Genomic DNA, 19,454 nt, shown 5'->3' with positions numbered 1-19,454 from the left:
ATATATTTTTTCTTTTTAAAATTGTGTTAGAATCGTACTATAATTGTCAGAAATCTAACAAATATTTTTTTGAATGTGACACTTCACAAATATGTGTTCTATAGGTATCATACAAATATCGGTGTCCAATACTCATTGAACACCAACACACCATTTAAGAAGAATTTTGGAGCTTCATAACACATAATATTATTCGATTAACAAAAGACATTTTAAAATGTATGTATGTACGCACATACGTATTCGTATATTGTGGTATTGTTGTAGTAAACATTATATATTATTATAGTAAAGAAAAATTTAGATATTATTATTACAAAGTGTGAAATGGGAAATGTTAATTGGGGACGATAAAGCATAGAGCAAGTATAGGATCCGAAATGGTTGCTTCTATCTTTTTCTTATGTGGTTTGTCCTGTAGCGACCCCATCTTTGTCTCTCTTTCTCTCTCTCTTTCTCTCTGTGTGGCGCTTTTCCCTGCACACCACAGCAGAGAACACCACCATCCATCCACCACCCACCACCACCACCCACCCGCGCTTCCTTCAACCACCGTCTTCACTATCATCACTCCACACTTCTCAAACCATAAACACAATCCTCAACAATCCCTAAATCCTCTTCTCCGGAAACCCCAAACCCTAGCCCCTCTTTCATGATTCACAGTTAGGGTTATGGAACCCAACAACGCAGACGCTTTCCGCCCTTCTTCTTCACCCTTGTCTTCCCCCAACTCCAGGAGAATTTCCGGGATTTTGTCACCCTCCAATATCATTCAGGCGCCGTTATCGGCGCTGTTGGAATATTCCGGCATCCTTCCGTCGCGCTCGTCCAACAACTACACCCAGCCCGCTCCCGACGTCGTTAACAATGACGGTGAGGTTTCGATTAGGATCATCGGCCCCGCGGAGCAGGAGCAGCAGCCCCGGGAGGAGCAGCATAGCCCTCCTCCCGCTGCGGGATTGGCCGTTGGACTCGCGCATTCGCAAAACGATGCCGCGTTGACCTCGGCTTCGCCTCGCAGCGACGCTGCTGAGGAAAGCCCGGTCCCCGGAGGGGACGGCGTTGGGAGAGACTCGTCTTACCAGAGATACGACATCCAGCATGCTGCCAGGTGGATTGAGCAGGTCTTGCCGTTTTCGTTGCTTCTCTTGGTTGTTTTCATAAGGCAGCATTTGCAAGGTACGTTTTGAGTTACTGTTCTATTCGATGCACGTTTTTGTTTTATTTGATGATGTTGAGGAGTGAATGCAGGGTTTTTTGTGACAATTTGGATCGCTGCTGTGCTTTTCAAGTCGAATGATATTCTGAGGAAACAGACTGCGTTGAAGGTGTGATGCTTGTTCTTTGTGTGGTCGCGAAGCAATATAATGTTTTTAGGGTGTATATGAGAATTGTGTTGTTTATTGAGTGTGTTTGTTTGTGTGTGCGGTTTTGGCGGGTGCAGGGAGAGAGGAAAATACCGGTTTTGATTGGGATTTCTGTTGCGTTCGGGCTTCATGTGGTTGGTGTTTATTGGTGGTATCAGAATGATGATCTCATGTATCCCTTGATCATGCTTCCTCCCAAGGAAATACCGCCTTTCTGGCATGCCATTTTCATCATCATGGTCAATGGTGTGTTTCTCATTCTCTACCCAACAATTGTTTTCTGCATGGTTTAAAAGGCATTTTAATTTTGTCTAAACTTGCTATTGAGAGTGTTTGATGAAAGTTATTATCAAATGTGTTTAGAGGATTGTGGTTTCTGTTTGTTGAAACTATTTTATTTTGCCCTCATTAGTTATTTCTTGCCTTAGACTGAGTTATTCCAAGATTGGCGGCAGGGGATTTTAACTGTGTGTCTAACTTGTATCCGTTGTTCGTGATTCTGTTGAAGCATGAATTACGCTTCTTTTTAATTCATTTTGGTTTGCATGTTGTTAAACTGATATGTGCCTGCAATTAGCATGATATCATAGAACTACTTTTGTGATAGAAACTCTTGCTTGTTGCAGATTTCGGAATTATTTATTTATTCTTTGGTTGGAACTCATTGTGGGATTAATATTGTTGCTTTGTCCTTTGTGTTTTCAAATGTCAGATACTCTGGTCCGCCAAGCTGCAATGGTATTCAAGTGTATATTGTTGATGTATTACAAGAATAGCAGAGGCCGAAATTATCGTAAGCAGGTGAGGTAATAAATATGAAGCACTAGAGATTTTGAGCTGAGCATTTGTGTTGAGGAATAGAAGAACATTTTAAAACGGCTCATCATTTCTTCTCTAGTTATATTATTGTCAACATGCCTTTGCAATCTCGTAATATGTAATATTTCCATGGGTTATGGGTTCAGGATCTATATCATCTCTCTCATGTCATTACATTTTGATAGTACTATCATTTATTTGACAGGGTCAAATGCTGACTTTAGTTGAATATCTCCTTCTGCTTTACCGTGCCTTGTTGCCGACACCAGTTTGGTATCGTTTCTTCCTGAACAAAGAATATGGAAGCCTCTTTTCGTCACTGATGACAGGATTGTATCTAACGTTTAAACTCACGTCTGTTGTTGAAAAGGTGTGTTGGTCTTTTAAAATATATCTACATTTTATTTTATTTGAATGTAGTTTGTGAAGATTAACCTACAGAGTTTCCCTACCTTAGACCATTAACAATATTATTCAACTATTGTCTTATATTTATCTGCCTGTGATGCTACCCTATTATTTTTCTAGTTTGTGCTTACTTTGATTTAGTTGAACTTTTTTTTTAGTTTGCTGACTTCTTTTGTTTGTAAAATCTAAATTTTCAGTTCTAGGAAAAAAAGGGATGAAAATGACTTTTATGTTTGCTTCAGAAGCTTAATTTTTTTTAACTTCAAGTGGCTTTTAAATTTTCATGGTAAAAGAGCTCTTTAACAAGTGAGATGTTTGGAAGAGTTTTTTTTTTATCATATATTGTCTGTTAATTTTCTGGTTTGATTATTCATAAGAAGTCCTTAGGAACCCCAAGTATAATGATGTCATTTAGCTGGTACATATAATGCACAGTTTCTTTTTGCTTTAAATTATTTGTGAATTGCATCTGTTTGCGTCTAGTTGGTTCTCTCTTATCTGTGGTGTGGTTGTCAGGTGCAATCCTTCTTTGCTGCAGTGAAGGCATTGTCTCGCAAAGAAATGCACTATGGGGCTTATGCAACATTAGAGCAGGTACTGTTGGTGTCTTCTTTTGATCATTCATTCTTGAGTTGGTCAATCAATCACTGAAGTTTCAGTGCATCTGTTTTCACCGTAAATTGCATTTTTGCTAGTTAAATGATAGAATTTGCTAATATCTAAGCATTAGGCATTTGCACACTTCACAGTCTGTTAAGAATTTTACAGCCTGCTATCTGCATATCTGGGAACAGTGTTCATGCAAATAATTGATCTGATGGCAGGTCAATGCAGCCGGTGATCTCTGTGCTATTTGTCAGGAGAAGATGCATGCCCCAATCTTACTACGTTGTAAGCATATTTTCTGTGAAGACTGCGTATCAGAGTGGTGAGACTTTCTTGGCTGTTGTTTTTTTAGTCTTCGTTCGGGTCTGCATAATAATCTGAAATTGCCATTTACATTTGAGTTGAATAATGTTGAAAAACCACTTTGCCACCACCAGTATGTAAATTTTGAAGCTGGTGGTTTAAAATATATATGTTACATCTATCAAACTTACGTGATGCCTTTTAAATGTTAGCAAGCAGGTCTTCTTTTACTTCCTGTTTTTTGGTTACTACACACGTGAACACAAATATATTAATTGATGTGTATATTTTTTCATCTGTGTTTTCTGATATCTAATTATCGAATTTTGCCAGGTTTGAGAGAGAAAGGACCTGTCCATTGTGCAGGGCTTTGGTAAAACCTGCAGACCTTAGGTCATTTGGGGATGGCTCAACTAGCTTGTTTTTCCAGTTATTCTGAAATCATACATATAAATAGAAGCCAGGAAGTTTTTTCTGCTTTGAAGCTTTACATTTTCAAAGCAGCAGTTGTGATCTATATACATCGCCACATGTAAAATGCTCTGGAAGGAAATCGTGGGGATACTGAGAAGATGAATGCAGCTGAGTACACGCATTCATATAATGTACTAGTAAAAGGTCGAGTGTATCTAAATGACCCTGTAAACTAGGAAGTTGATTGAAAATATAATTAAACACGACTCTTCATTTGCAAGGAATGAAGGTCTCTTGCTAAAAATTGCATAGCTATTCCCTCATATAGTGCCAGTCAATCTGTCAATTTTAAACTTTTTTTTACTTTTGAATTTCTCATTATGTGGGTTTTAATGCACACCTCAAGGAGTGTTGCCCACGGGCAGGTTATGGTTAAAGATCACACACTTCGTTTCATGTATTCAATCGGTCAAATTGTGGATACTAGTTTGTTTTTGAAGTACTTAATTTGACCATGATTATGTACTGATCATCATGTACACAATAGAAAAGCTTGTGCACCACTTTAATTTGTTGAAACAAATATCAGCTGTTGATCATACTCTTGTTTAATCATAGAATCCCTTTCTTCCTGAAATCTAGTAGCAATGAATGGTCCTCAGCCGCTAGCTTGGATAAAAAAATGACATTTGGGATACTTTGGGTAATGAAAAGAACGTGTTGGGTATATAAATGTAGGGAGAGAGCCCAAAATGTTATACCCAAAGGATATTTTTTAAAAAACTGACTATATATGGAAAGCTTCATTTCCATTCAAACACAATTTTGTGTTAGTATACAATTATTTAATATCTTATGTTTATATAAACTTAAATTGATGTAATGTATGCTTTTTAAAATATAAATGATTTATTATTGTTATTCCATTTTAATAAAATTTAACAAAGAATTTTACTTATATAAAACTACAATTTAACAGGTGAATCAATAATTTTTTTTTTTATATAACGTTATAATGACATTTTGAATATAAATAGAAATATGCCAAAAGTAAGGAGTAATTGAACTAAAAGGTCATATTTATTGTCTGTCCTACCCTTTTTAATTTAGACCAACCAACGGATGGAAAATATAAAATGCATTTATCCTTTCTTCCTTAGTCTGATTGCTTCTTTTCCTGCGCATCAAACAAATCAAATTTGATCGATTTAATCAAACATATACCAGTCCAACCAAATGGCTTATATAATCAACTTAAAAAAACACAAATATTAAAATATATCATAAGTTCTCCACACGCTTCTATATATATATATATATATATATATATATATATATAAATAAATACAATCCCAACCAAAAAATCAATTTTTTTTAAGCTAATAAAAACTTATAACACACTTAAATAAATCATATCTTCAACTAAATCAAATCAAGTCTGTTTGATCTACTTTAAAACATTGTTAATAAATTTCAGCTCCAACAAATTCAAAATAATATATATATATATATTATTTTATTTTTCCAGAAACTTGCATGACTCATTAGAAACTTGCATCTTACATTCTTTCAATTTGAAAATCTTAGTTCCATCAATATAAGTTTATTAAATAACTATTAAAGTGGTGCAAACAACTTCCTCAAACCTTCACTATCTCTTATCTTATTATTTATTAATCACACAATTAATAAATACCAATTTGAATTATTTAAATCAATTCAATGAAAACGTACTCAAATTCAATTCATTCATATTTTGAACAAATACCAGTTCAATAATCATAAGTGTTCTCGAACTAGGTTGGGGACTGGGAGAACTATTGTCTTCGGATGTCACTCGGTCGGTCGTACTTCACTTCCTCCTTCAGTCCTTCTCGTAGGATGACTCCTCAGGCGGGTGGGGTACCTGCAGATGGCACTCCAACGCTCAAGTCAGTGGGGTATCGTATTCGGCTGGTTGGAATACTGTAGATTATCACGTACCTTGTTCCTTGGAATGCGTGATATTTATATTACCTTGATGGGCCCTCGCTGTTGGGCCGGATTAGGGGTTACTTAGCGATTAGGGTTGGATTAGGTTGCTTCCTAACCATAGGTTAACCTTCGTTAATTGGGTCAACCTTTGACTTGAGCACTCTGTGTCGGTCGGCCACGTGTGACACATGGTCGACCTCGTACCTTAAAGTATGATCTTGACACATGGGTTGACCAGGTCAGGAGACCGGTCGGTCATCCCAGTACAATAAGATTTTCAATAAACACAACTCCAATAATAATATATTACCATTCAATTTATTCATATAATTGAAAGATAATATCAAATAAAGCTTCTAAATTTTCTAGCTTCATTTAATACCTTTTAATCAATTAAACAAATATCAGAAAAAGATCACTTGAAAAAAAAATTAATCGTTTGGAACGAAGTTCCTTACAATTATTATCGAGTTGACATTCATTGGAGTGAAAATCTTTTATTTTGAGCGAATTTCATTAATTAAACATAATTTCTCCTAGAAATGCCTTCACTTGACCAAAAATATTTTGATAAAAGCAATTTTCCTTAACATGGTCTTGGATTGGCCTTCTTGAGTGAAAAACTTTCATTTTAAGTTAATTATGTATATCTCAAAATTTGGTAAAATTATATACTTTATTGTGTAATTTTGCATTGTATGCTTCTCTGATCTTACTCAGAATTAGAATTGTGCATGCAAAATTAAAAACTATCTCTTAATAGATTTTTCATTTCAAATTTAAATCTTGAGTTTTCAATTCAATACTAGCTTCCCTGATCTTATTGCGGATTGTTTTCTAAAGAGTTTCAATTCTAAGGTGAAAGAAAGAGCTAAAAGCACACCAACATTTATAAGAATCAATTTAGAAGAGTAACTAATGGTTACTGAAAATTTGCAGCAATGGATCATATGATTCTCAAAGAGGGTAGTCAAATTCCTTGAACAGAACCAAAGAAGACTTTCTGTTAAAGTGTTTCCAACAATGTACACTTGCAGACTTGATATGGTTTGTTATAACTTCATGTTATGACAAATTCACTTCATATTATAACCTTTCATAAAGCATTTTTCACTTTCTGTATTCCGAAGAACAAGACTGATATTGATGGAATGCCACATCGACTAGAGATTAGAGTCTTTCATGGTATATATAAGTGGGTGCAAACCTCAACCATGAGCCGGTTTTATGGGGTTGAGTTAGGCTTAAAGTCTACTTTGTAATATGGTATCAGAGTCATTTCGTGTCTATCCTAACAAGTGTTTGTGTTGGACCTATCATGCCATCCGCTATCGCACCACCATAATATATAGTCTCAGATATTTCCTTTGTCCTATTCTACAATACTTGTAAAATGTTCAATAAAATTGTCACATTGTAATAGATCCAGCTCCAAAAAAGTATGATCAACCAATACATATTTTTCAAAATGAATTTGCCAAACCAACCTCACCATGAAGGGAAAGTCACACACAAAACAAAAGATATGGCTTTCTCTTCATATACCCCACTCTCTTCCTCACATTGAAAAAAAGGTAGAACGTTCCAAAGCATGCAAATATTTTCCTCAAAAACAAGAGAACCTCATCTAAGGCTGAACCATGAAAAGAAAAGAAAAAGAAAGAAGGAGATAATTTTGTATGTGGAGAAACTCAGACAGTAGAAGGAGATTCATCTTCTGTAGTGCTGTTTTCATCCTCTTCTATCACAGTAAATATTTCTTTTGACAGCATAGGTACCAGAAGATCCTTATCAGGTGATGATGAACGTGGAGAGACTGATAACAGCCGTGAGGCATCTGCAGGGTAAACTTCAGAGACTTCTTCCATGCCCTCATTTATGTACACCACATCCTGCATAGTAAGCTGATGGTACTCCACAATTTCCCTTAAGAAACGATTCTCCCTTGAATATGTCTCATTCTCATTCGCCAAACGAGCCTTCTCAGCAAGAAGGGTCTCTAGTTGATACCTTATCTGACCACATCACAACACAACAACAAAGAGAGTTCATTTCTAGAAAGTGTTGAACAAGAGAAATGTCAAAATGATCAATACCATATCATCATCATCATCTTCACCGTTCTGTCCCTTTTCACTGCCCTCTCGATCCCGGAGTATTTTATTCTCTTCTTCAAGTTGAGCACATCTTGCTTTAGCAAAAACCAAATCTGCTTTAACGGATTTTAGCTCCCGAAGAAGTAGTTTTGCTTTGGCAGCTGTTGCCATCGCCACCTGCAAAGCAAAAGGAAATTATGATTCTCTTGTCACATTAAGAAACCAAAACTGCTATCACACGCTCAGTTTTATGCCCACAATCACAATCAGAAGCAGAAGTTAGACTTAGTTTCTTGCATCTACATTGAGTATAAGTACCTATTGGTAACAAGAGTCACTCTTATGCTAACTAAAAACTATTAACAACTGCAATATTATTATTATACAAGACACTGCATGCCTTCACTACATGAACTAGTGAGGGCAGTGTCACATGATTATGTAGTTGCCACCTTACGTCGCGTGATGCCTTGAGTTTTGATTCATGGCTAGATTGCTTGTCTTTCTGGGCAGCTTCTTGCAATGGATTTCTCAAATCTGAAGTTTGGTGTGTGTCCCCAGAGTTATTTGATTTTTTTCTGATTTGAGTTCTCAGGTCTGCTGTCTTACTCTCCATCATTGTTCGGCCTTCCTGAAGAAATTAGAGAATAATCATTGAATTGGAGAAAGTGACATAGTAAGCCAAGTAACACATTAGATACAAAATTCTACTTGTACTCCTACTTGGAATATGAATATCTGATGTGCCGTTGAAACATAGAATTCAGATAAACTCATCAACAACTGCATTGTGTCTACTCTGTTGTTTGCATGCCATACTTTTTTACACTGTTATTAACGTTAGTTAAATCATTGGTTGTTAATAAGATGTCTAGATTGATAAGCAGACTTATAATATGTTACCAACCACTTATAATACACCTTGACATCTAATTACTGTGATGATTAACCAGGATGGAAACGATATGAAAATTTTGTGTCTGCACAAAGCATTTCTGAATTGTGATGATGGAAATGGCAATGTGTGCATCAGTGCATATATAGAGGGACTAGAATTGTGGTGAAAACCAATTGTAAAAGGAAAGTGTACATGATAAAGACCTTGTTTACCTCAAAAGCCTTCTCAAAAGTGTCACCTAGTTGATTGAGGGATGAAGTAATTTTGTCCAAGCCCTTCCGAAATTTAGGACTGTCCACTTTTCTATTAGTGTCGAGGGATTCATATACTGGCTTGAATTGTGAAGGAGAGTTCTAATCATGCCACAGAAAAAACACAACTTAGTTTTATGCTTCATGTAATTTTAGGCAGCAGAATAATATAATACATACTACAGGTCTCCCTGCATTCCATCACAATCACCTGAGTTGCAGGAGGAGCTGAAAAGGTATTAAAAGAGTGTGATTTCATTGTTTGGGCCATGGTGTCATGTTGTGGGATTGGCTTATCATCATCCAGAATTGATTTGGCTTTCTGCGCAATCACACCCCAGAAACCAGACTTGGAGTTGCTATTTCTATAAGCCTCAAAGCTCTGCATTCATTCATTCAAAAAAAATTAACTATATATGTGTGCTGAGATTGAAAGAAATTTTGATCATTCAATCAAAGTTTTATCACACTCTCACTTTACATATGCACACATATACGTGTGAACATATCAAGTGACGAGAGATAAGGTTGGTTAGAACTTGACCCTTTAATCTTGCTAGAGTGATTAAGATTAGATTGCCATAAAATCAATTCCAATTATCATTGTAAGATTGAATTGTTCTGATTCAATCTAATCTATCTATCAATCTAATCTATCAGTGTTTGTCTATCTATATACGAAATCAATAGTTTCAAAGATGGTAAATTGATGACAACTATTGATACATAAACAAAAAACTAGACGCATTGAGCATCCAATACCTTGGATCTTTGATGGTCGGACTCAGGGGTGGCGAATGCAAAGGAAAGAGAGGGTTGGTGACGAGAAGCAGAAGCTTTGGTGGCCTGAGTAGCGAGAGATGAGAAAGAAGAGGAAGGAGAGGGAGGTGAAAGGATTGGTGGAGAAGCATGGTCATGATCAGAATCCTTAGCACAATCCAATGATGATGGATCATGAAATTCTTCCTTGAAAGTAGAAGCCCTGGATATACCTTGCCTTCTCCTGTATGCCATGCTACAAGAACAACAACCTCAGAGATCACAAAAACCAGAACCAGGAGATTCAACTGCTATCTAACCAACTCTTCCAGTTTTTTTTTTTCTTTGGAGGGAGGTTCATAAAATGAAATCTTAACCATATAATATATTAATATTAACAGTTGCTTCTGAATGACATATCATATAGACACATTGAGAGAGAGGAAAAATAAATGTTTTGCTTTTAACTGAAACGAACAGGTGTGTGGTGACCTTCAACATATCTCATCTACACACAGTAAATTATCAGTTACTGTTAATAGCCTCATAACAATATTTTTAATAATACAAAACTAAATAACATTCACTAAATTATACATCTTCTTAACCATTACATTTCAGTTATTGTTGTAAAGTAATATCATGGGTAAGAAGGGACGTGTAACCCCTTTAAAAAGTTGATTCATGATATAACATTTAACTAGTGAATTTTATAATTAACTTAATCTCATAAAACCGACCAATTCAATCTTATAAAATCGATTTATAAGATAAAGATTGCACCTATTTTATAGGATATGAAATGTTATAAGATAAGGATTGTCAATAATGTTTATAAAAGGTAACAGTAGATAGATGGTCAATTGAGTCTTTTGATTCTTCCTAAAAAAAGAAAAAAAACATGGTCATAATGATATTTTTGTTGAAGTACCAGCTCCACCTTCATAGGAAACTTTGTAGTAAAAAAGTGTAAGGTATGTATACTTTATATATATAGTATGACATGTTTTGTCAGTTTTATTAAATTTTGTATGTTTTGGTATTACAATGGTATGAAGTTCCAAGTCTAACCTTGGTTGACAAATCAAAGAAAAGGGAGGGGGATGCGCGTTTAATGACAACTCAACTCATAAGACAACCAGCGAAGCAAAGCCTACATGAAGCATAGAACGAATATGAATTGTCAATAAACCAGAACATTGCACAAATGTTTCTTCACAAAGTTCTTTTCAAGTGATGCTTATGGTGTTTTTTTATGTTATTCATACAAATAACATGGTTCAGATCAATCACAATATTTAAGGTATTATTCATTTTAAAACTCAGAATCTTATTAGGATATCTTAAAAGATGTATTAGTGAACTCATAAGTAATATGAGATTATTGTGCAGAACCAAAAATTTCTATCAGTGTATGCTTAACCAATAATGATAGAGAATAATCTCTAACATAATACCTAAATACCCCAAAAGTTTTCATGCATAACTAAAATCAAACACCAGATTTTCTGCTAAATAAAGTGTCATCTCATAACATTATTAGTAGTTGTGAAGAAGCTTTTCCATGTGGGAACTTTAGTGATGCCTTTCCCATTAAACGAAGCAATTGTGTGGCATATGCCAAGCATATAATTGTTTGGCTTTCTACATAGTTCAACTCTGACACCAGGTTTTGGTAGGCCACAATGTGTAAACATGTATGGAACTACATCATATTTGGTGACTTTTTAGAAAGTCTTCATATTTTAGTTTTAACACAAGAAGAAAAGGTTTGAAATGGCCAACTAATTGTGTAAGATCTATAGCCTAACATGTATGTATGTACATAGAACAATCTCAGCACATCTTGGGTTTTGCCACCCAAAGATTCTCTCAATCCATGTTTTATTAAAAGAAATATTTTGGAATCCATGGATGGAACCTTTCTTTGCCATTCACAACAAAGACTGCCAAATAAAGTATGGTTGGTTTTATGATATTATGGCTTATTATGTAGCATAGATACGGATACGGACACTGATACGACACGGATATGGACACGAAGATACATATAATCTCTAAAATGTAGGACACGGGAACACGAATCTATATATTATATAATTTTGAATTATATAAATTAAAAATAAATATTTATGTGCAAAAGTATGTTTCAGATTCTTTTGACTGGTTCAAAAGAATTTGTTTCTTATTTTTATAATCATAATAAAATTTATACAATAAATTTGAGTTTTTAAAAAATTATTGTATTTATACCTTTTAAAATTGTGTTAGAACTTTAAAAAATTCAACAAATATTTTTTTAATTGAACACTTCACCGATAAGTGTCCTACCAGTATCGTACGAGTGTCAACACCAATACGTGTATCCGACACATATACGCTCATTTAAGATAAGTGTTCATTACACAAATTTGCTGCCGATATTAGAAAGCCAAAATAATTGTAACCTAAACTGAATCAAGTCACTTTTGATTTATGGCTTAAATGACTTTAGATCACAAAAACATGTAGACTTATAAATTCAACTTATTTATAAAATAGTAATTATATTTTAAAAAATTAAAGTAATAATTTATCTTCTAAATTATTATGTCTAAAATTTAAATTTAATAATATCACCTAAATATTGTTTTTTATTTTTTTATTTAAATTTGTTTGATTTTTTTTAAAGTAGGTAAAAAAGATTCAGATATAAGAAGGCTTTTACTTCATGGACCCCATTTTTAAACCTGCTTCCCATAATTTTCAAAATGACTGTTTTACCTTTTTTTAAAGTGTCTTCTTGGAAAAAATTTCATAACATATTTTCTGAAATTCATGAAATACATTCTAGAAGACGTTTTTTTGAAACATGATAAGATTTTCAAAACAAGATTTTGGCAGAAAATTGTTAAGATTTCAAAACACATTAAATATATTTTGAAACAAACTTTCCAAAGCAAGATTTCTGAAACAATCTTTCCAAAAATGTATATAATATCTTTAAAAATGCGTTTTTAAAATGAGTTTTTTTGGAACAAGCTTTTCTATAACACATTTCATATATTTTAGAAAGAGTTTTCTCAAACAATATTTTTTTTCTCATCTTCTTTTAATTATAGCGTTTTCCTTCTATTTTTCTTCTTTTGCAATGACGATGGTGTAGCAGCGACGAGAGTGGGGTGTAGTGTAATGAAGGAGAAAAAAAATGGACAATTCATCATTTCATCCAATTTAATTAAATAATAATTAATTATTTTTTATTTTAAAATTAATTGATATTTAATAAATTTTCTTATATTACAAGAATAAATAGCCTTTTTTTTATCATAAATAAAATTTACAAGGAAACATAACTTCATATAGTTTACTTTTAGTGGAGTTTGGTTATATTTTTTTTTACGAAATTTAAACACTGAGTATTATGTAAGGAATTCAAATATACTTTTTCTTATACTAACACAATATTGGTTATGGTTAATAATATGAAAGTATATGATAATTGATCTCAATAAATAAATTTTTACCGAGTTGAAAAAAAATAACATGATAAAATAACAAATGGATTTAACAAAAAATATATATAGATAATGGTTATCTTTTCTAAGACATGTTATTAACTTTTAAGAAAATCTCAAAAAGGCTTTGTGCTAAAATAAAGAAAAAAAAAACTTTCAAATTAGTTGTTGTATATTGAAGTCTCTATCATTATAAAGATAATTGGTTTAAGATAGGTGATGATGGCTTATCGAATGGGACAAACCGACCAACATAGACATTATGGTTTTATTAGTATTTCTTTTCCTATGTTTTTAAATATTTTAGCATTCTATTTTCTATCTCAAAATAATCAACATTTAAATTTTTTAAAATCCAATTAATGCTCCTCTCTCTCAAATATACCCTGATTCAATATTTATTATTTATGCAAATATCAAAGATCAAGATATTTAATACGAATATTTTAGTCTAGATGTAATAATATTTTATTTCCATTAATATTTTTAATCTATATATATATTAAATAATTTTTTAATTATATTCTTTTTTTGTGCTAAACTCACTTAATAAGAAGTAAACTTTTTTTTTTATGTTGAATCTTAAAAAAATTCATTCAATACTAAAATTAAAAATTAAAAATTAAAAATTGTGTTGGTAACATATTAACATCTTTTTTTAAAGGCTAAATATTACCTCTCTATTTTGATTAATGCGTGATTTTGATTTCCTAACAACTTAATTATATTTCACTCCTCATATACTTTAGGATATATTTGGGAGTTGAGTTTTGATATATGTTTCTCAAAGGAATGTTTATTCCTTAATAATTTAATAAATTTAAAATAAAATAAATAAAATTACTCATTAGCATAAAGATATAACTATGATACATTTTTTTTATGTTATTAATCAATCATAAATTAATCCAAATGTGAATTTTTAAGTAATTATCATGGAAATAAACTATTTTACTATACCCGTAATATACAATTATATGATAATATAAAATATTTTACTGGTAGCATATTTTAATTTAATTCTTAACGTTAGTTACTTTCCATTCATTTTCCTTCAAAACCTAACTCCTCAACTTATTGTTACAATTAAGTTAATTCATTCCTTTGATTCTCTCTAAATCCATGTCTCCAAAGACAGTTGCAAAAACAAATGTCTTCTTAATGCTTAACTCTACAAAGGCAACTCTTAGAAACTCCATCAATAAATAATTTCAACCAAAGAGGAACTGTAGATAAGGTTTATCAAAACCACTGAAAAAAAAATATTGCACAGAATAATATACTTTTCACAAGTCATTCATCTTTTATACACATTCTTCAAAGTTTATATACATTGTTGAAAGTTTATAACATTTCTTTTATCATTAATACAAGATACTATTCATGAAAAATTGAGAAAAGAATTTGTGAAACTAAAAGAGAATAAAAACAAAAACAATCCCAACTAAAAGAGTGCACTACTTCTCTCTTACGCAAATTTCTCTTACACAAACTTGTAATAACAATTATTTTCTGAGAGAAAAACTTCGCAGTCTTTTCCACATGGACACCTAAATCTCATACTTAAACACGGTACAACCCACTCAACACTAATCGCTTCTTCAGAATCTCCTTCTCCCAAATCATCATAAAAAACATATGGATTAGACATAAAACATCAAATAACCTAAACCTTAAACCCTAAACGGTGAAACTATATCCAAAAAATAATAACAAGTGACGACTTTAGAATTACATATATTGTTGAAATTAACTTCACTTTTAATATAAATATTTTTTTGTGTCAACTATGAAAAAATAATCTCAAATGTAATTTGTAAAAAAGTGATTCATGTAATAAATTATTATAAACACATATTTTTTCAGAAGAGAAAGTCCCTACACGATGATTATTTTTAAGGAAATGAAGAATTAATTTTTTTAATTATAACTTAAAACTTAGCTTAAACGTGTTATTATTATTTTTTATTAATTTTAAAACTCTCTCCTCTAAAGTTCATACAGATAAGTTTGTATAGTGTAGTTAGCAGTTTTAGAGAAAAAAGAGAGTATAAAATATAAAGTTATTAAATAAATAAGAAAGAAACAATTTTTAATCAGAAGGAATAATTGATAATTAATACATAAATATTTTTATTGTTAAGAGAAAGTAAGTGATAACTACTCTTACCGTGTGCAATTTTCACGCGTCAGAAAAACAGAAATAACAATAAGTAATTAAATTTACAGAACTAAATGCAATACAAAAAAGTTAGCACAACGAAAAGGGTGATTTACCAGAAACGACAGAGAAACGTCGTCGTATCGTGTGGTTCGGGGGCGTGTTGACGAGGCAGACAGAGTCGCCGGCTGAGAGGATTTGATAGAAAGAAAGGAAGAAAAAGGTTTCGTCTTTCACGACTCATTCTTCTTCCCTAATCGAAATCCAACAACTTCTTCACTCCAATTTTCGAATCCCTTTTCAAGTTTCTTCGCTGATCCCTCTCCCTGCTCGCGCTAACCTCGCACTCTCTCTCAGGTCATTTTTCTCTCACTTTCATCATTTTAACTCAATTTTTTCTATGCTCTATAATACCGTCAAAACTTCTTCCTTTTCACTTCCTCCGCATTGCTCCCGTTCTTCTCCACAATTTGCGTCTTCTGGGTATTACGTAATTGTAGCGGTTTAGTTGCGATTACTACAATGTATGATAATAATGTCTTATCATTGTGTTTTTTAATTGCTGATTTATCGTAATGTTTCGCATTGTGCTTTACCTTTTTCCTTAATTCACGCGCTTTCCCATTTCCACCTATTATGTGCATTTAGAGTTAGACATAGTATGAGATAGACCTAAATTTGAACTGGTTAGCATCGTTCTGCCACTGATTGTGAGAGCGGTTATAAACGTGATTTTGTGTGATCTTCATTTTCGGTGAAGATGAGTTTGAAGTGAAGTGAGTTATGATTGCCTGATTGAATACTTTTATTTTGAAAGTAAGTTTATTTTATAGTATTAAATTTTCAGCTTAGCACATAAATTGTTATGTATATTTTTTCCAGTTGTACTTAAACGAGAACAAAGTTGATTTTGAAGCATTGTAAGTGAACACGCCTATGTTTGCCAAAATCAGGTTTGTTCTGCGTAAAACCAGTGTCTGGGGAGCTGAAATGCTCCCCCATACTACAAGCAATTCCACGTGCCTACAATCACATTTGATACTTGATTGAGGCCCTGCTTCTGAGTGTCTTCTTTTTTAGCTTAACTTGCGTAATTTGATGAAGTTGGAGGTCTCGTTGGTCTGTTGGGTTGTGTCTTTCTTAGATGCAGATTGGTCCTAGTTCTAGGTATTGCTAATAAATTAATAAATCGTGTCTTGCTATCCTTAAGTTAGATGCCTTGTTATTGACATTTTAGTTTGTTTGATTGCCTGTTTGCTTATATATTATTGTCTTTGGTAATCTGGAATTTTATGGGGTTTCAGATGGCTGCGAATTCTGGGAACATCTCATTTGCATCGTCTCAATCTGGTTCACAGGTACATGGGGATACTGATTCAGTCCATGTTGCTGTGTGTTCTCTTTGTCAAAAGTCCCTATCACATGATAATGAGATGGCAAGCGATCTTGCTATCAATGGTGTGTGTGGCGATTGTAAATTCTTGTTACTTGAAGACTTTGGGAATCATACAGTTAGCCAAGGTTCACGAAGGAGGCTTAGAGGAAGATTCAGGCATAACAGTTCTGACTCCGTGGATAATTCATCACAGCAGATCCCTCATGTGGTTAGTACCGTGAGACAATATCAATCACCTGCCTCTGGGGAGGATGATCAACTTGTAGATGGTGACACCCCTGCTTGGTCAATGCAATATGCTAGTACACACACTACCCCGAGTGGGTCTAGAAGGTGGAGGCACGTTCTCTCTGACACTGACAGTGATGGTTTTGATAATTGGAATTCTTTTTATGGTGAAAATGAATCAAGTGTGAGTTTTAGACGATACAGGGTTCCCCATGGTGAGACTGATTCTTTGTCTCACAGTGCTTATGGAGGAGACTCAGATATTTCTATGGATACTCATAGTTTTGTAGGCACTGGAGTCTTTAATTTACCAGATGAGAGAGATGAGTTCGACAGTGACACCGACATTGATCCAATGCACGCTGGCCGTGGCCAGTGGTTTTCAGATGAAGATGATGAAGAAGAGGATGAAGATGGGGAGGAGGAGGAGGAGGAAGAAGAAGAAGAAGAAGATGATGATGATGATGAAGAGGAGGTGGAGGTGGATAGGGAATGGGAATTAGCTGAGGCTGAGGAAGCTGAAGCCACAGCCCGTCTTCAAATTTTTTTCACCTCAAGTCCAAGTGAGAGCAGGGATCACAATAATTGGGAACAGAGGTTTAATTCTACTGAATCTGAGGGAATGTTTAGCCAGATAATCAGGGATACTTGGCAAGCTTTAGAGGATGCTGATTTACCTCATGGAGCAAACTTTGGGGATTATCTTGATGCTAGACGTTTTGAAGATCTGCTTGAGCATCTTGCTGAGAATGACAGCTCAAGACGAGGAGCACCTCCTGCTGCTGTGTCTTTCATGAAAAATCTGCCACGTATAGTCATTGGCAAGGAACATGAGAAGCATGGTGAACTAGTTTGTGCCATTTGCAAGGATGTCTTGGCACCTGGCACTGAAGTAAATCAACTTCCCTGCTCTCACCTCTATCACATTGATTGCATTTTGCCATGGTTGAGTGCACGAAATTCGTGCCCTCTTTGTCGTTATGAGCTTCCAACTGATGATAAGGATTATGAAGAGGGAAAGCAGAACATTGATGGTAGAAATGTGATCCATGAGAGGCAGCAAATAAATGTTATGGATGATAGTTCCTCTGATGTTTCTGATGGAGATGAGGTGAATGAAGAGAATGGTAATAGTCAAGATAGTCAAGATGAAATACAGCAGAGGGATGTAAGCACAGGTTCTACCGCAATTTCTTCTACAACAAGTGGTAGAGGAAGATGGTTTTTTCTTGCTGCAGCTCCAATTGTTAGTTTAGTGGGCATTGTTCTTGTATTGTGGTTAGGCAATAACTCTGAAATTGAGGGAAACAGACATCTGGGCAGTCATTACTTATCCGGGCAAAATCAACATGCCGTCCATGCTTATTCTGCTCCAAACCAGAGGGAGAGTAGAAGCAGAAGATGGTGGTGCCCATTTTAAGTGCTTCTTGAATTCTTTTTCAATAATGCCTCATGATGGCCACTTGGGATGAAATTTTTAACTGACTCATGGCGTGCCTTGTGTCCTCACTAATTCAAGAAGACGTGTACAGATTTTAGTTTGTAATACCTTATCTGTTTTCTGACTCTTGTTTCCTTTCTTTCCTTGTTTGTGCTTCAAGGACCCAATGTCTGAATATTTGGTGATCTTTCGTTGATGTTTTAGTGTGTTGGACCTATATCAGTCATTCAATTGACTGAAATTTCTTAGCTTGGAAAGCACCATTATCACTACTATTGTTGTAAGCTTCTTGATTGCAAATTTTCCCAACTATTGAGTCCACATTTCCATAATTAATACACACAACTCCCTGTAAATTGAATTTTGCATGGGGCGTTTGGATTACAATACTGCGTCTCTTTGCATTTGTTGCTGTCGATTTACACATTTGATATTGCCACGGCTCAGGCTAACACCCTCTTTATTAAGGATTTCTTCCATTGCACACCAGATTGAACTTTCTTTTAGATTTGCAGTAACAAATACATAATCAACTTTCTTTGGAAAACGTTTCAAACTGCATGGAACGCCGAGATGTAGCAACATGATCAAGAAATGATGTTTCCAGGTGCACACAAATTAAGTCCATTTATTGAACCCTTATCCTCGAGTTTTAAACTTTTTGGTCTGATCATTTAAATAATCAAGTCTAATTTCAAGTTTGAATTTATTTATTAAATTAAACAAATGACTTCAAATGAGTAATCAACCAATCAACTTATAATAGTTTATGGATAACTTGATTTATCTATACATCTATTTTCTGATATCTATAACCATGTATAATAGGAATT

At 33.9% G+C, this 19,454-nt stretch overlaps 3 protein-coding genes across 5 annotated transcripts; 2 read left to right on the top strand and 1 right to left on the bottom strand.

Annotated features, from left to right (window-relative positions):
* The first annotated feature begins 342 nt into the window (after window positions 1-342).
* Window positions 343-4,503, top strand: LOC137823739 (RING/U-box superfamily protein). The gene is made up of 8 exons (XM_068628990.1): window positions 343-1,182; window positions 1,255-1,331; window positions 1,448-1,616; window positions 2,083-2,171; window positions 2,395-2,559; window positions 3,114-3,191; window positions 3,422-3,525; window positions 3,840-4,503. The coding sequence occupies exons 1-8, from the start codon at window positions 675-677 to the stop codon at window positions 3,943-3,945; spliced, it is 1,296 nt and encodes a 431-aa protein (XP_068485091.1). The 5' UTR covers window positions 343-674; the 3' UTR covers window positions 3,946-4,503.
* A 2,777-nt stretch (window positions 4,504-7,280) lies between these two features.
* Window positions 7,281-10,319, bottom strand: LOC137824285 (heat-inducible transcription repressor). 2 transcript variants are annotated; one of them, XR_016514658.1, is made up of 6 exons: window positions 9,902-10,288; window positions 9,351-9,521; window positions 9,101-9,241; window positions 8,443-8,621; window positions 7,991-8,167; window positions 7,281-7,909 (listed from the first exon to the last, which is right to left on the bottom strand). XR_016514658.1 is itself a non-coding variant. In XM_068629859.2 (6 exons), the coding sequence occupies exons 1-6, from the start codon at window positions 10,151-10,153 to the stop codon at window positions 7,586-7,588; spliced, it is 1,239 nt and encodes a 412-aa protein (XP_068485960.1). In that variant the 5' UTR covers window positions 10,154-10,319; the 3' UTR covers window positions 7,281-7,585. The 2 variants fall into 2 exon arrangements, 1 of the variants encoding a protein (XP_068485960.1); XM_068629859.2 differs by having other exon boundaries at window positions 8,448-8,621; window positions 9,902-10,319.
* A 5,309-nt stretch (window positions 10,320-15,628) lies between these two features.
* On the top strand, window positions 15,629-18,930 carry LOC137824283 (RING/U-box superfamily protein). Of its 2 annotated transcripts, none has more exons than XM_068629857.2 (2): window positions 15,629-15,913; window positions 16,861-18,930. In XM_068629857.2, the coding sequence occupies exon 2, from the start codon at window positions 16,861-16,863 to the stop codon at window positions 18,598-18,600; it is 1,740 nt and encodes a 579-aa protein (XP_068485958.1). In that variant the 5' UTR covers window positions 15,629-15,913; the 3' UTR covers window positions 18,601-18,930. The 2 variants fall into 2 exon arrangements, with proteins under 2 accessions (XP_068485958.1, XP_068485959.1); XM_068629858.2 differs by having other exon boundaries at window positions 15,635-15,913; window positions 16,915-18,930.
* Window positions 18,931-19,454: the final 524 nt, after the last annotated feature.

This window comes from Phaseolus vulgaris, chromosome 8, assembly GCF_051622355.1.
Source record: "Phaseolus vulgaris cultivar YP4 chromosome 8, ASM5162235v1, whole genome shotgun sequence".
Lineage (NCBI taxonomy): Eukaryota > Viridiplantae > Streptophyta > Magnoliopsida > Fabales > Fabaceae > Phaseolus > Phaseolus vulgaris.
The sequence above is the reverse complement of the archived record's forward strand: the minus strand, read 5'-3'. Positions and strand labels throughout refer to the sequence as shown.